Below are 17,265 nucleotides of genomic sequence, written 5' to 3'. Positions count from 1 at the left end.
GAGGGAGCAGTGCAGTGGGGTTCCAAGTGAAAGTAGTGAGAAAGGATGCAAGAATGGGGGGGAGGGGGGGATTAAAAATTACCATATTGGAGGGGAACTGCAAGCAGAGCACAGCAAAGGCTTTGAGTTTATGACTTTTAGACTTCCTCTATTCATGGATTGTGGCTCCTGTAATTCAGACATCATTTTGGTTTCTGCAGTTCTACTTTCTGATATGAGAAGAGACCTGGAAAGAGAAACTAGATGGGAAAGATTTGAAGGAGGAACTACATAATGAATCAGAGAGAAAGGCGGGGGAAGGGGGGAGAGAGAAGCTTTTGCTTTATTCCTTATCGTAGTACAGTTCTGTATTCTTCATTTGAAATAGTAGAATGTGAGCATGTGTATTTTTGAGGAAGGAAAAGGATAGGGAGAATAAGGGTAGGGAATGAGTACCTCACTGTACTGCCCAGCTGCAGACTGCACTGTGGTCACTCGATGCCAGTGTAGGTAGTCCCACACGTTGTGGTTGACTGTCGAGTCTGGTGGGCTGATGTCCCTGGGGAAGTGCTGCAGCGTGGAGGAGCAGATTCTGGCAATAGTGGGAGCTCAAGAGCTTGGGATGGTAAGTGGGTCTCTGAAGAGTCAGTTGAAAAGAGTAGTGTTGTTGTCAGAAAGGCTGGGAATGCAAGAGCCTGGAAACTTGGTAGCCTCTGTAGGATAAACACTAGAAGTTATACAGTATAGGATGCAGAAGAGGAGACTTAACTGAGAGCCTGCCAGGACCGGGTATATTCCATGAGGGAAGGTACAGACAAGTAGTCAGTATAACAGTTGCTATTAGCTTCGAGTTATGGAAAGTAATTCAATTCTCAAGAGAACTACGTATTTAAAAAATTTTATGAACTTGCCGTCTCACCAGAACATCATTTTAACAGTATTGCAAGTTCTGTCTAACAGAAAGAATTTTGTTGAATTGAACACTGGGTCATATCAAAGATTAATACATCACAGTGTCCTGTCATCAAGTGTCCGATCTGAGAGCCAAAGAGGGTGCCTACGGAAGACTGTGAGAACCAGGGCAATTGTACATAACATTTCCCATGAGTATTCTCCCAGCTTTCAGCCATTTGCCATGCAGGAACATCCTGAGCCAGGGATGACTGCTGCATATTCAGTAATCTTCAATGGATTTCTCTCATGTGGATTTCGCCCGTTGAACCTCAGGAGACTATTAGTATTCACAGTAGCCTGTGACAAGGAGTCTCCCGTCTCACCCTCACCTTTTTCTGTTGGTTGTGAATTTGCTACCTGCTAGCTTTATTTCTTATCTAACAGTTCTTCTGCTCGGGCTCTTTCAAGGTTGCAGCAAGTTTATGTCATCCCACAGTTACTTTTTGCACTGGATGATGAAAAAATATGGTGTCACTTCTCAGAATCCCGATACCATCTCTTTGTTCCTAAAGTCCCAAACTTCTTTAGGTTTTAACTCTTCTAGATATTCTGTAAAATTACAATTTGTTTAAATCATGACGGTTTTCTTAATCAGTAATGCAAAGCAGTTCATTCTGTATATAGTGGGCCACAGTGTGCTTTAGGACTGTCAGATGGCCTCACACCATATATAGAAATTTTACTACACACAAAAGACCCCAAGGTGTTTTCTCCTATTATCCTTTTTCCTTTCCTATTTCTTTTGCTTATTTACTTCTTTTGCTGCTCTGGAAGTAGATACGATTTGTGGACAGGCCACTCTGTCTCTTCCCTGTTCCAGCCCCACCTCTCACAGGCTTATATCGGCCACTCTTTGTGTAAATTTCCATCCACAAAACCGAAAATGGCACCATTTTCATTACAAGCCAAATCTAGTAAGCACAGTGTCCCACGGAAAATATTGGTAAAACATATTCTTGAGAGCAATGCCGACTCGGCCCTGCAGTATTATTCCATTCTGTGCATCCATCCATTTCATTTAGCATATATAACACAAATGCAGTTCTAAAATGTTTCCTTAAGTTGTAGTGTGGAATTGAGTCTTGCAAACTGGTACAGTGTTCTAAAGATGACTTCAGCAAGTAATTAAACTAGTGTTACTATTCATGTGGAAAGTGAAGCAATCAGTGGGGGATGAATAGTAGTAAATACACTGGTGTCCTTGCACAGTCACAAAAGGACTGTATCTGTTAAGACAGGTATTGCATGTGCTCCCAAAGTAGTGAAGAAAAACAGTGAGTTGCGGGGGGAGGTTAGGTCACTGGTTGGGGTTTTTTTGTTTGTTTAGTTTGTTGGTTTTGTTTATTCTGACTAACTGCATTCTTATTTCAATAAGTATTTTAATGCTTCATGATTTTTGCTGAATACTAATTATCCATCAAGGGCAAGGAGAGCTGCATGAGTGGTTTTTCATCATTTATGTTATGTCTTTTGACTCTAAATAATAATAATAGTATTTACACCATCCTTCTCCACCAAAGTGCAAATAATTTGCACTCAGTTCGTTTTATGATATGGCTTTGAATAGTGACAGTAGTAGTTAGGAATTTATTTAATAGTTTGTTTTTAAATTGAAGAAGCAACGACCATTTTGACCTCCTCTTTGATTTCTGCTGTTTAATTGTTCTTTTACTTACAATAACATTTCGCATCGCAGCCGTGAATATTCTATTTCTTAGTACTCTTGGACACTGGACCTTGTCAAAAGGGAAACCAAAAAGATTAGTTCACTGCTTTGACAAGCTCCAGGTATTTTATTGGTGACACAAATCTCTTTAGCTGAATCTGACAGTTAGACCCAAACATATCAAGGTATTCTTGTTTTGATGTGTGTGCTTTTAAAAATCTGATTATATCATCATTCCCTTCGGTTTTACAGGTACAAATAAAATTTTCTGGAATGCTATTCCCTGACCTCTAACCAGAGCAAATCCTGGGAGCTGGGTCTTAAGCATCAGCTGTGCCAGGGAGGCTGTGCTCATTCATCTGGTCTGTGAAACTAGATATAGAGCGGGTACAAGCATAGTACTGCTTCCAGAGCCACTATGGCTCCAGAAGCACTAGGTGCCTACGCCATGCAGAGCAGGGGCTGATGGTGTTAATAAGCCTATGGACTCATGCCAGCAGCTACCCAACACTGCACCCCTGGACCTGAAATGATAAGGAGAAGGATGGCACGAAAACTGCATGGTGCCACGTAGTCAGCAAGAAGCCATAAGAGTTCATTAGCTCTCATCAAGGTCTGACTGGGCTTGTTAACTCCAGCTCAGCACCACATTTCTCCAGTTCCTGGTGTGGTGGCTATAGGGACGAGAAATCCTCTCTGCAATCTGAAAGTTCAATAGTTATTTTAATAAGAGAAAATTCTTATTTTTGCAAGACCCTGAGATATTGCAGACTTAAAATCACACTATGTAGTGATGAGGGTTTTCCAAATTAGTTCCAGCTGAGCTGATATGTCTACACTACCTGTTCCTTTCAGAGAGCTTTGCGCTAATCCCTACAGCGGTAGATCTGCATTTATGTGACCCTGCCCTAGCACAATTCACCCTGCTTCTCGGCTGTGCGTAGTTTGTGAAGTTTGTGAGACTCTGCACCATGCCCTGACTTATTTCTCCAGGTGCTTGGTTGACACAGAAAAAAAGTTTGTTTGATTAAAAAAAAAAAGTGATATATGAAGATACCATAATGGCTAATTAAATTGTGAGACGTTCACCAAGCTGAAGAAGCCTAAGGTCCAACTGCACATACACATGCATTTTAACTATATATATGGCTACAGGTTCATTATGAAAAATAGAAGCACCAAAAAGCAGAGGTGACAATCGAATCCTCAGTGACAATCTGTTGATAACAACACATTGGAAACACATCAGGTCCACCAAAGATTTAGAAAAACAAAATAGGAAGTACCAGTTCCAGTGGGTCTTTGAAGTGTTGTTAAGCACTGAAGCATATTTGGAGAATGAAATTGAGATTTAGAAAAGAATTGTGAAAAGTGCTCAGACTGGAAGTATGACTATAAAATTTTACATGGGAACAAGAGTGTTCATGGCTAGAGCAAAACAAAAGGAGAAGAACTTTAGATTATAAAAGGTTCAAGACAGTATTAACCACAGACATTTGGATATACCTCTCAGCTACAAAGTAATTTACAGTCATGAGACTGAACTTGATCAGGCTGAAAAATGGCATATGACAATTTGTACTAAAGTAATTGTTTCTGCACAGTAGAATACAATAAAACTGATTCTGCCAGGCCCAGTTCAGTGCTTTTATGTGCCCTCAAGGCACCATTTATACTCCAATAAAGGGAATTTGCGCATTGAAAATTATTATATCCTTAAATCACAACAATTCCCTGGCTTTTGTACTTGCGAAACTATAAAATGACTAATTCAGGACTCCTCCCCAGAAAGTCTAGCAGTTAGTATTTTCCCCCCTCATCCCAAAGATGCGCTGCTGGGTTGGGATTGTTTTTTAGGACCTTTGTGAAGGAAAGGGCTTTGAGGTAATGAAAGATCTTTTATCAAAACAAAAGAGGAGTCTTTAACGAGTTACTCTTTAGCTCCATTGTAAATGCAGTGGTCCATTCCAGATCAGTCAACTTCTCCATCAGTTTACAAAGAAATTTCCAATAGGGCAAATCCCAGATTCTGCCAAAACTCCATTTGTTTGTTTATTTTTTCTCAATTTGACTTGCCAAGGGTTTGTGTCTGACTTGTTGCCATGAATAAAACTATTCCTCTCTCAACAATGGGCTCTCCGGGAATGGTGTGGGAAAGCTAATCCCATTACACAGCTCAGAAGTTCCCACTCAGTGGTGACCCGGGAAAGGCAGCTTATCAGGCACTTAGCAGAGCTGTCAGCTGGTCAGCTCAAGTGGGATATTCTTCTTTGTGGAGCGAAGCAGGCCAGCAGGAGCAGTAGTAGGGTTTTGTTTGTTTGTTTTAAGTAAATAGACCAACAGGGGAACTTTTACATCCTTGACCTGAAAGTCATGTTCGTGTAAATAGAAGACATTAATGGTAGAGCATACTACGACGTCATTAACACATTGGTCAGATGAGTTAATTAATTTATAATCAACAGATGAGAGGAGTCTTCCCAAGCTGCATGTCTTTTGACATTTTCTGTGACCATCTATCTCTGCAATAGCTCAGGCTGTTCAAGTCATTTGCTGGAGGCCTCTAACAGAATGACTTTGCTTCAAGGGAAGTTGTTTTCAGACTCAACTACGCCTTCATATTTTTGCTCTAAGTGATGGGCATCTTGTGATATCTCTTGTCACATGGCCAGGGGCTCCTGATGATTTTGAAGCGGAGAGAACAACCTAGAGAAAGAGTTCTTCTCTTTGCTAAGGTGGAAACAGTGGCAGGACTGCCCGAGGAAGGGGCCTTACTTCACAGCAATGAGGTGAGAATTTGCTGGCGAGGAGCAAAAGCATCTATATAAGCATTAGAAAATACATGGAAAAACATGTAAGAATACCTCGGGTTTGATGAGAACAGGATTAATGCAAAACAGGAAAAATGTGATTTTTTTTTTTTTCTTTTAATGTAACTCTGCCTTTGAGTTGTGAAACCATTGCTGCACGAAGGGGAGACTTGTAAGCACCTGGAATACCGTTTTCCAGAAGCTCAAGCATTGGAGACTGAGTTACTGGTATAATTGAGTGCCAGGCTGCGTCTAACCCCAGTCTTATTAGTGTTGGTGCCTTAACTGTTTGTCCTAATTGCTCAGGTAAAGTAAAATATTATCCAGTTATAGGTACAAAATACCACACTGGATCAGGACTCAGAAAAATTTGGATTCAGGTCACGGCACAGCTTGCGGAAAGCTTACTGTGTGCAGTTCTTGCCTTCCTTTGCCTAATATTCCCAGTATTTCTCTTTTACCTCCGTGTAAGTATAATGCTCATATTCAGAAGACATAAACCAAACTGTGCTCATGAGATTCTTGACTAGCCTAGTGATGACAGCCTAACCAGAAAGTATCGGTGTTTTAAAGTGCCATTTAGAGAATGGCCTTATTAAATTCTTCTTCAAGAGTCAATGCATTAACAATTTTTTTTCTTTCCTTTATTGCAAGCAGTTATATTACTTCAGAGCAGCTCCCATTTCCTAATATACTTTTCAAGATGAGCCAATCTTGTAAGCTACGAGGTGTCATCAGTTCCCAGTGTCAGTGAAGATGGCCAAGGGAGCTCAGTGATTCCACAGACCAAGGACCCTACAAGGAACTGTCCTTTGGCTGTAGTTTGACCTTTGTTTGTTTTCACAGGTTTTTAACCAATGGCATGGCATCCTGTGATTCTGAGTTGCTGTGCTTTTTTCTTTTTTTTTTTTTCTTCAGGGCAAGTATAGGCAACAGTCAGTTTTGTGTACTCAATATCTAGACTGTATAGCATAAAAGGCTAACAAAATGCAACTTGTCTCAGAGCACTGGGGTATGCCACTTATTACTTGTTAAAGGAAATAAGGATGCTGAACTAGATAAATATGATCTGTGTTTTAGTTTTGCAGTTTTTTTTTTAATTGCCTGTTACTTCATTGCCCAAGGTCAGTCTTGTCAGACAAGTGGACCAACGGTTCTCTAGAGTAACATAAAACCATTAAGTTGCTCTTTGATCTTGCACCTTCTTTAGAACCTTTTAATCAATTAACCATGAAGCTACTCAGCTTGTCTTATTTCCTGCACATAAAACTACTTTGGTCGAGCTGACACATTACTACATTATAGATCAAAGATTGAAGGAAACTTCACATCCAACCAGGATAATTATGTGGATTTTTTCTGAATCCGTTTTATACGTTTTCATCCCTCAGATGGAGGAAAACAGCATTTTGATCGAGATCGAATTAAAAGATTCATGTGTATTTTAAAGGGTGGCTAAATGGATCTGTGCATGATTGACCTTACACAAGGTGTGGATAGATTTCATGGCTAGGTTGCTGAGCCTCAACTGTCCATCTGTCCTTTGAGAGTACCCATTATTGATAATAATAGGAAACATGACCTGTTGGAACATAAACACTGATCTCTTGTTTAGGGTGCCCTTAAATAAGAAAGAGAATTTAAACATTGAATCTATTGTAATGTGATACAAATTGAAATCCTTTTACCTCAGGAAATAAATTTTGATACTGGAAAGAGTTGTGGTTTCAGGTGTGTAGGGCCACACTTCTGCAATCTTATTTGTTGCACAAAATGTTTGGTTTTTTTTTTTGTCAAGAATCAAATATACCTTCAGTATGCTGTTCTTAAAAATCTGTGTTTGTTGATACTCTTATTTTCTAGTTATATGCGAATTAAGGTGTCTGAAAACACATACTCCGTTCCTTCTGGCCAAATACTGGGATACACAAACAGCTTCAATCAGCTCCTCGTTTTAGCTTCTCCCTTAAGTGGGACAGAGTGTCACCCACACCAGTCCAACGGAGCAAAGCATCTGCTCACTTGCATTTTGCTTAAGGCATATTTTGCACATCTGTTTCTTGTGGGATGGTTTGTTCTCCTTCTGCTTGCTGATGCCGAAAGCAAAGATGGCCTGGCCCGGATAAGAGTGTCACCTGGTGCATGTGCACCAAGTTGCAGGTAGAAATACCAATAACCAGCACAAGTTTCTGAAGAAAAACCTGGCCCCATGGATTTCTTTAAACCAGGAAAGAAGCATTTTTGAAAGAATCCACTTTGTGAAATGATGGTGTAGGATATTCTTCACAGACCCCCCTTAGTCTCTGAAGCTGTGTCTTGTGTCTAGACTCTCTATACTTAAAAGTAGATAGGAAATAGGAACCCTTCGAGTTGCTATACCTCACATTATTTTCATGCTAAGTTTAAGCCATGCTCTCTTTGCAAATCTGTATTGATTTTCCTGAATGTTACACTTCCTTTAGCTAAACAGCTCCCTGCTGATGTTTGTCATCTTCCTTTTAAGCTGAATTAAAAGAGAATGAACAAGTTTGTGGATGGCATGAATAAAGTGCTCTTTGATAGTTATACTTCTTGCCTTCTGAACAAAGAAGAGTACATTCAGCTCTTGGTACTAAGGAAGAAATATTTTCCTTAATCTCCCTCTGTACAAAATCCTCATTTAAGTCTAACTGGAAATTACCCAGAAAAGGAAAGGGTATTTGTGAAACTTACTTTTACATTTACCACCACATTATGTTTTTCGTGCTGGATTTAAGATTCAGTGGGGTGCTTTCCTTTTGGGATTTGAAAAGACACTAAAATCCAAAAGGAGTCAGTAGGAGGTTACGCTTGATTTTGAGCCTAAAGCAGGCCAAACTTTAGATTCTCTTGTTTGTTTTCTTTCTACCTCAAGCTATAAATCATCCCAGATTCATCAAACTGTTTGCAAATCTAACCCAAGCTGGACCAAGTTACAGACTGGACCAAGATGTAGGTTTATAGTAATGCCTGAAAACAGGAAAGACTTTAGATCAGAAAGGAAAAACTATCTGGTTTCATTACATGTGGCTTCAAGTTTCATTACAAAAGGTTTTACATGGCTTTGATCCCCTAATTTGGCTAAAAAAAAAAAGAAAAAAGATGTGAACTCCATGTGCACACAGCTATTTCAGTGAGTGCATGTGACTCAAATAGATATGCTGTACCCCAATGAACTACAGCGTGTCCCACACAGAAATGCTGCAGTTAAATGCATAGAGTGCAACGTCAAGACAGGTTAGGTCAAGCTGCCTTGCTGCCAGCTACCTTGAATTCTTAATCATACCTGCTGTTGTTCAGAGCTGCTCAGGGGAACCAAAAAGCGTAAATAAGTTCACATCCTGAAAAACAAAACAAAACAAAAGTATGTACTTTCTACTCTGTATATGCCTGTATATTTATACACACACACTAACGAAAAGATTTTACAAGAAAAATCTGTTTTCCATAATGCTTTCCTACAGAGCCACAATTAAGTGAGTCTTTAAAAGTGAGTATTAAAGAAATGACTTCACTAGAAGCAGTTTTACTACAATAGTACTCACTTTGCCTTATTTTTTTTTTGTTAAAGACCTTCCGTCTTTCATTTTTGACTGCTGTTGCTGAAGAGGAATTGCCAATTCTCTTTGCTCCTCTGGAGCCTGGAAAGCAGCACTGAAAAGCGAGTGCCTTTCCCACAAATCCTCGGCACCGCTTACATGGGGAAGAGGGGCACAACGCTTTTTCCAAGGTAACACAAGCGATGGCTCCTTTAGCCGACACACTGGAGGACAGACCACAGTTCCAAACCCAGGTTTGCTGCACTGAACCCCTTACCTCCTTTTTCTAGCAGATAGAAGTGGTAGTGGCTCTGGGCCAGCTGAGTTGGGTTTACAGCTGCTTTGCATCACTGAAACAGCATGAAGCTGCTTGAGCCTATGGTGAATCTGGCCCTGAATGTCTTAAATCTGTAATATTTTCTTCTCTATGGGCTAATACCATTGTTTTTCTGCATTTTACAAGCCTGTTCATTACCATGTGAAATTGAAATGGACTGTGGTCACTTCTGCCAAAAGGAGTTATTCCCAAACAGTTCTTTCATGTCAGCATGAAGTAACAGTAGGATGACTTCTGGGGCTGGTCACTACCTTCTGGGCTGTTAAGTGTCCTTTCTACAAAATTTTGAAAACATATGGCTGTATCTGTTACCCATTGCAGCAGTTAATTCCCTTGTATGTTCACTGCCCAGCAATTTGATATAACCAGAGCTCGTTCCTTTTTAGCATCCTTATTTCCCAGGCATTCGTACCTTACCTATTGGATTGTTTATTCTTTGTTCTCTGGGTAAAAAAAAAAAAAAAAAAAAGCCAAACCACAATGGTTGGGGCATATTTTTTATTTGTTTGTTTGTAGCTTTTGAATGTGATTGCTGAACAGATTTTCAGTTAGGGTTAGGTCTCTATCCTTCCTTTCCATTAACCTGAAGCTACGCATGCTTTTCAGAATGAAAACGAAGAGGCCTCATTCTCCACAGAGTGGGGGTTTTATTACTTAAACATTTCGTCAGCCACCACTCCTGCTGATTGGTACAAGCACTTTGCTGTAACAGTTTAATAAATAATACTTGTTGGGTTTTTTTAAATGCTTAAATGTTAATTAGCTGGGGAGTGTTCTTTTCCATCACCAGCATGGTGTTTTGACCCCCACCAGATGCGTCCAGTTATCCGAGGGAATGCCCAGGCAGGAAGGTGATTGCTGTGCCTCCCTGCGAAGGGAAGGAAGAAGTGTCTGGTCTGGGGGAGCTGTGGGAATGGCGGGCGCAGCCAGGTCCGGAGCTGGGTAGGTGGGAAGGGGGGAGCGAGTAGTGTCTGGAGTGCCTGGAGCTGGAGGGAAGGAGGGAATGCCAAAGGCTGGCCTGTGGTTTGTGATAGTGGGTGATGAGCACTGTTTTGATCAAATGGGAGTTAACAAACCTTTTGCTTCTCAGTTTGAAGCTGCTTTGCAAAGTCTTTTATTAGTTTGTTGGTGGTTATTTTTTGTTTTGTTTTGTTTTGTTTGTTTGTTTTATTTATGGTAACAGTGAACGTTTTTCTTCAGTGGGGTCTATGCAGTGCCACATGGTCTCACTGGGTACTCAGACACAGAAACGTGCCCAAACCTTCCTCTCCACAAAACATGTGCTAGATTTAGGTAACTCTTAGGCTCTTTTTTCTTCCTTCTCCAGCCCTGGATGCAGTGCATTAATTACTTCTAGGGGTGTACTTAGCTCAATAGTTTTGTTCACTAATAATGTAAAAGTTTGTTCGGAAAAAAAGGTGGCAACAACTAATGAATAATTACTTCTGTTTTTTTCTGAGAGTTTAGAAATGATTTTTTTTTGTGTGTGGTCAGTCTTATTTACTGTTGACATTGACTCATGTCCTTACCTTTCCCTTAGAGAATAATCATAAAACTGCTTAAAAATGGGTGAACTGATAGGGAAGGAGATCTAATAATGCAATAAAAAAAAAAGAAAAAAAAGAAAAAAAGAGAGAACAGGCAAACTTCATACTCTTTAAACTTGCTATTTCAAAACAGCAAGCAACTTCTGAAGCACAGGTCAGCTGGTACCATTCTTATTGCTGTTACCATAGCAGAAACACAGAAATGTGATTAAATAAATAAAGCTAATCAGAAGCAAAAAACCAAGTTTGCAGTAAAAGCAGCTCAAGTTAACCTATTCTCAGAGGACTTTGAAAGAAAACATACTTCTAAAGATGTGCTGTGAGAGATTTTAGGCACAGCTGCAGGAAAAAAAGAAGGTATCCTTTCCTTCTCTTTAGAAGGATTAAATCTGTCCTGGAAATTAACCAAAGTGGACAAATGGGCCATCATACAGAAACAACAGATTGAAGCCCAGAATGTGAAAAACTATGAGAAAGAAGAAAAATGTCCTGGAAAAAGGCTACTGCATCATTTTAAGGAACTTTAATGACAGAGTAAGCAACCCAGGCACATTAATTCTATCTTTACTTGTTTCTTCTGATATGGGAAGTATCCTAAAAGGAATTAAAAAAAACCCAACAAACTTCTAGCAGACAAAACCAGATAACAATTCTATAATTGTCTATAAATAAATCCATAAAATATGTAAGTTTATGGCAGTCTAGGTATGTCCAACTGTTCCACAGGAAGTAATGTAACATTTTTGAAATTATAAAGGACATGAAATGTGTGATCTCTGTAGTTGGATGTGTAACCTATCTCTCTTTCTTTAAGGCAGGTCTTCTGATCCCACTACAAATGTTAACAAATACCTAAAAAAGGAAAAAAAAAAACAAGTCTTAACTCCTGTATGTAGGATAGGGCAGCTATTGAGAGTACTAAGGCTCGATGTTCAGAACTAAAGGAGTTTACCTCTGAAGTGGAATGAAGTAAAAGGATGGAGTTGTAAAGAGCAGAAAGCATTACGAAGATCAACATTTTGAAATTAAGCTGTGGATCTGGGAGGCAGTTCTAAAGTCTGTTCCCATGGCTGAGCAAAATTCCTGCAGCATGGGTGTCATGCTGTAGAGCTGGAGCGTATTTGCTGGGACTGTGGATAGCCAGAAGTCTTGCTGTTCAGCGAGATGACTGTTTTTTCTCAGCTTGACAAATGACATGCAGCACTGACAGAATACTTCTCCTTTGCTGGCCATCACCCCTACGGACACTGGCCAGAACAGCAGCAGCAGGAACATACCCTCCAACTCTGATTTAATCACATGGAGCCCAGGAGACTAGTCAATAGAGCTGTTAACTCTCTGTTTGGTTTGCTTTTCCCATCTGTGTTTTATTAAACTGAGAGCAAGATTTATTCACTTTTTTTAACATCAGGAGCTGTTGGTGTCCAAGATGATGGCTGATGTTAAGGTATACATACGCAGTTTAACCTGGCTGGGGGCCAAAGAGGCCTATGATTTCCAGCCTAGACTATTTGCAAAAGGACACAAAATCCCTCTGCTCTCAGGCATTTCTGAAAGGATGAGCACAAGTACTTCCTGCTCTGCCAGGAACACAATACATAAAGAACACAGTAAAACAGTAGGCTCTCCAGGATGAGCCAGGCTCTCCAGGCATGCAGGCAAACACTTCAGCTTTACTTTACTCCTGACAGCCCCGACATAGTCACAACTACCAACGATTTTCTGATTTCCACTCCAGGAATCTTAAATAGATTGGAGATACCAGCTCAGTGTATAAATATTTCTTCTAAAAGCCAAGAATCCTGAATGGCTCAGCTGGGGAATTGCACTTTATGGGAACTGAAATTATGTGCCAGGCTCTCCGCTGTAAGGTGGGATAGCTGAAGCACAGACACTTGCATGCCTAATGAGCTACCACGAGAATAACAATCGCTTCTAGAGGAGAAGAGGAACCAAAAGATGGGATTTTGAATAGGTTCGAAAAGATAAACTTTTCCTCAAGCAGTAGGGTTAACTCAAGATAGAAAGATCAAGTGTGCATTTTTCAGAACTGTAAAGAGGTTTCTTTGAAATACATCAGTTTCAAGCGATAATATAAAGCTCCCAAACCCCAGAGCTTTGATGTAAACAGCCTCCAACATTCTTGTTCTGGGCATATTCTTCTCAACAACAAGCTCCTTTCCAAAAGGTACTACTCTCCCCCTCATCTCTTAATCATCACTCATCTCATCAAAACTAACGTGGTGACATCCACTTTCTCTATTGCCTTGCTACTGTTCCTGCAAGTGTGGATCATCAGGTCCGCCAGATTTGTTGTTATCTACAAAAAAATCTGCACTCTGGTCTTTCCAGGCAAATTCTTTCGTAAAATCATATGAATATCATATTGACTGTGGCACCTACACAGAGCATCGTCGTATTACAATGATTCTTGTAATACTAAGCTTTGTGGTACCCCCATATGGCAACAAAAAGTATTTAAAATACTTTTTGTTATTTCAGGAGAGCTTAGAAAAGAAACTGTATCTCTCAAACTATTGGTTTGCTTAAAACAGTATTTTTATCATTCACATACCCATCTTCCCCAGAAACTTTAATACAGGCTGCAGAATGTGGTTCCATGTGTGATAGTTCCTGTTCTGAATTGACTTTCAATGTTAAACAAAAAAAGCAATGACTTTTGTTACTGTTTCATTCAAGAAGAATGGTCTTTTTTCCATGCTCTTTCACATTTTTATCATCTGTGAGATGACAGTAGGAACTGTGCATGAGCCAGTACAAATTAAGCAGTATTCATGTGCTTTCTCTTTTATAGTTTTTAAGAATACTGGCAGAAAATGATGGAATCTGCAAGTTTCAGTTTTCTTGGTTTCTAATGAAAAAAGAATCTGAATTCTATGCATGGTTAACTCGAAGTGAGGAAATTGGTCACTGTACTGAGTTGTATCCTTCAGACCCAATGCTGGTTTTGCATTTTATTTAATACATTAAAAAGCAGACTCTGAGAGCGATTCCTATAGCAAGCAGCAGACCCTAGGAGAGAAACCTAAACCCTGAGCACTGTGTTAAAAGCCGCATAACTTATGTTTCTGAATGAAAAACCTCTGTGTCTGGAGTATTCTGTAGCAAACTTAATTTTCTACTGCGTTATTATGACTATATCTACAGTTCCCTCAGACCTCCATTTCCCTTTTGGGGAATACAGCTACAAGGCAGTTTATTATAGCAATATTACAAGAAACTTGATTTAGGCATGAGAGAGGTTTCAGGGTGACCCATCCCGCTGATAGAGTTATCTCTTGTCATGCACAGTGGCACACCTTGTAGCTGCTTAATGACTTTTGGTGGTGAGAACACAGGGCTGCGCAGGTTTCTAAGGTGAGCCGAGTCACTGTTTGGTGTAGGTGCCTTATGTTTCTCCAGAGGGGTAGGTGCCAAACTTGGATGTTGGTTTTTTGGTTTTGGTTTTTTTTTTTCCTAATTCTTAAGTTTTTGTTTGGTTCTGCTTAGAGACCACAAGAAGACCCTGTCTTGATGGCCTCAGGATCACCACCAGCTGCTAGCATCACTTGTTGCTATGTGCTGTGTGAAGTGCTAAGTTCCTCTTTCTCTGTCAGTGTGGGGACAGAAAGCAGACCAAGTCCAAATACTTGGTATAGGGATTTTGGTCATACACAGAAAAAGAATACTGTTCATCCAAGAATGCTACAGAAGTACTGTTGTGCAAAAGGGGCTTCTTTTTCCTCAAAACTACCCCTATTTACAGAAGATTATTTTAGAAGTCATAGAAACTGCAAAGGTGGCCTCATGTCAAAGGCTGTTTCATTGGATATTTAGACAAATTCTAAAGTATGCTTAGTAAAATAAATACAGAAGTATCTGTAAAAATTACATTACAGAAGAGAAACCTGGTTAAGTATCATCCCATCCAGTTGCTTAAATTTAAAACACTTAGTCCAAGATTAGTGAAAATGAATCCCTCTGAAGAATCCAATTATCACTGAAACAACTGTCAAATTGCCATTTGTATAACCATTACAATATTAGGATAGACTCAATTTGCCTCTTCACGCAGTGTACTTTATGTATAATTCTGTTGTTAATTTTGCTATGAGTTCAGCTGTGTTCATAATGAACTGACATTTTCAGATGTTACTGCCTGCAGGTGTAATAATCCCAAATTAATCCCTTCTTCAGATTTTCAGCAATGAATACACTAGATTTAGGGTTGGATTTTATTCTGTTTTTTACCAAATATTCTCTGCAACTACAGATGTTTAATTAAAGGCTGTTAGACAATTTAAACATCTCAGAAGAATACAAATAAAAGCTGTTAATGAAGTAAATATCTGTTTAATTTACAAACATCAGTAGCATTACTGATATCAGTCCAAATAAGACAAAGCACACTGCATTACACATGTACATCTAACTTTTTTGTAAAAAAAATAATAAAATAAAATTGAAAAACATCTGCATTTTTACAGGGTACCCTGGGTTTTACTGAAAGAACAACACAACCCACTATCGATTACCAATTCTACATTATAATTTAGCAGCAACATGTTAACATGGGGAACATTAGGGCAGTAAAGTAGTTTTATTATTTGGGGAAAGTCACAGTTCTTGATAGCACAGCCTTTTTCTTTTTTATAAAAAAGGTAAAGAGCTCCATGGGAATATTAATTTATAAAGATCTACCTTCTAATGTCATTTTCTACACGCCATCTTATTTTGGGTAAGTACTGTATATAGGGAAAATTAACTTCTCTACAATTGCCACCTACTGTAAAGACATTTTCTGTCATACATTACAGGTTCTTGGAAGGTGTCCTGAATATCTGCTGTCTGTGAAAACTGCAGATTGTCATCACTTTCAGATTCAGTGACACCAAGTGGTCAGATTCTAAGGAAAAGAAAAAGGGAAGGGGAAGGGGAGGAAAAACCAGACTGAAAACATTTACCCCAAGACGACATGCTACGTTAGTTCTATTGCAAAAAATCCTGATTTTTAAGTCCTTTAAAAAAAATAAAAAAAATTACAAAAATACTGGGACAAATATAAATTAATATATATTAAAGCATTGAAAAACAGTAAAAGGGATGGCCTAAGAGGGTTAAGTACAATGTACTTTGATACAATAAATATTTCTCAATGAAACCGAATACTGTATAGAGTTGTTTAGAACTCATAGAAACAGAAATCCATATTATTACTAATTTACCCATCAATAATCTATTTTTATCATCCCCAGAACATTTATATTACAAAAAATTAATACTGGAAAAGGGCAGATAGATAAACACTTTTTTATGCTTCTTTTGCTAACATGCTGACATAAAAGTATACATCATCAGGAGATTTCAGGATTATAGTATATTCTCATATCTCCCATTTCCCATCCATTAAATGGGACCCCATCTTCTCAAGATGCTTAATAATTCCAAAAGATAAAATGTATTTCATACAATTGTTACTTCTGTATAATCTGATTCTTTTCACTCATAACGCTTCCTCATCCATAGGTAAGTGATTTGTATGCTCTGCCAAGACAATAAAATATACGCAAGTGAAAAAACAAGCCTCATGTTCTGGTCAATATTTCATCTGTGAGCTGTTAAGTTGAAAGTCACATGTGTATAGTGTCAGTGTATCTTCAGCATGTTATAAAGAAGAATCCATGTTAAAAGCAGTTAAAGTTTCCCATCTCTGTTGCAAAGTTACCAGGTCTTTTTTTTTTTTTTTCTTCAAAGCTCCTCTTGGTTATGAGAAGTCTCAGTTCAAGCACTTGAATCTTTTTTTCAAATGAAGAAAAAGTCTTTATTCTCATAATAAAAATAAGTCTGTTCTGTATTTTACAATATATTTCAAATATTTCCACTATGAAGCTTTAATTAGTCCGACACGGTCAATAAGTATACAACATTTTCAAAAGACAAGTGTGACAGGGACACTTAGGAGGGACAATTTGTACAGCCACACTTCACCACTTTTTCAACCTCGTCCACAAATGATGACCCGTCAGTGCATTCAAAAGAGTATTTCCGTCTCTTGCTCCTCAGCGGTCCACAGCACTGCCCGGTTGAACATCCTCCTTTACATTCTAGTCTCGATACCTTCTTGGTCGTCTGGCACGCAGCATACCCTTGCTGCTTTTGGTAGTAATCTCGGATTCGTTCCCCTCGACAAGAGATTTCTGTAGAAAACAACATTTAAAATAAGAGATACACTTTTGAGACGCAGGTCAAAGAATGGTTGACACTGCTAAGGAAGATGCTGAGTTTCTGATTGCAGTTGGGATTGGTATTTTAAAGTTTGACTCAGACTGTACACTGGAAACTAGTGGTTCCACCAAACATAATTTGATTAATGCTGAGTTTTATTTCCTATACCTCCTATTTTCAGCAAAGTTTA

General features: G+C 39.0%; 2 protein-coding genes across 2 annotated transcripts in view; both read right to left on the bottom strand.

Annotated features, from left to right (window-relative positions):
• PACRGL (PARK2 co-regulated-like) overlaps positions 1–15,827 on the bottom strand; it is a 35,638-nt gene extending 19,811 nt beyond the window's left edge. Inside the window, exon 1 of the mRNA XM_009887666.1 lies at positions 15,815–15,827. Within this exon, the coding sequence (XP_009885968.1) occupies positions 15,815–15,827 (13 nt within the window). The remainder of the gene's footprint in view (positions 1–15,814) is intronic.
• Positions 15,188–17,265, bottom strand: part of SLIT2 (slit homolog 2 (Drosophila)) — a 293,963-nt gene continuing 291,885 nt past the window's right edge. Inside the window, exon 37 of the mRNA XM_009887665.1 lies at positions 15,188–17,047. Within this exon, the coding sequence (XP_009885967.1) occupies positions 16,806–17,047 (242 nt within the window). The 3' untranslated portion in view covers positions 15,188–16,805. The remainder of the gene's footprint in view (positions 17,048–17,265) is intronic.

This window comes from Charadrius vociferus, unplaced genomic scaffold (assembly GCF_000708025.1).
Source record: "Charadrius vociferus isolate BGI_N301 unplaced genomic scaffold, ASM70802v2 scaffold306, whole genome shotgun sequence".
Lineage (NCBI taxonomy): Eukaryota > Metazoa > Chordata > Aves > Charadriiformes > Charadriidae > Charadrius > Charadrius vociferus.
Note: the sequence above shows the minus strand (reverse complement) of the source record. Positions and strands in the feature narration are given on the sequence as shown.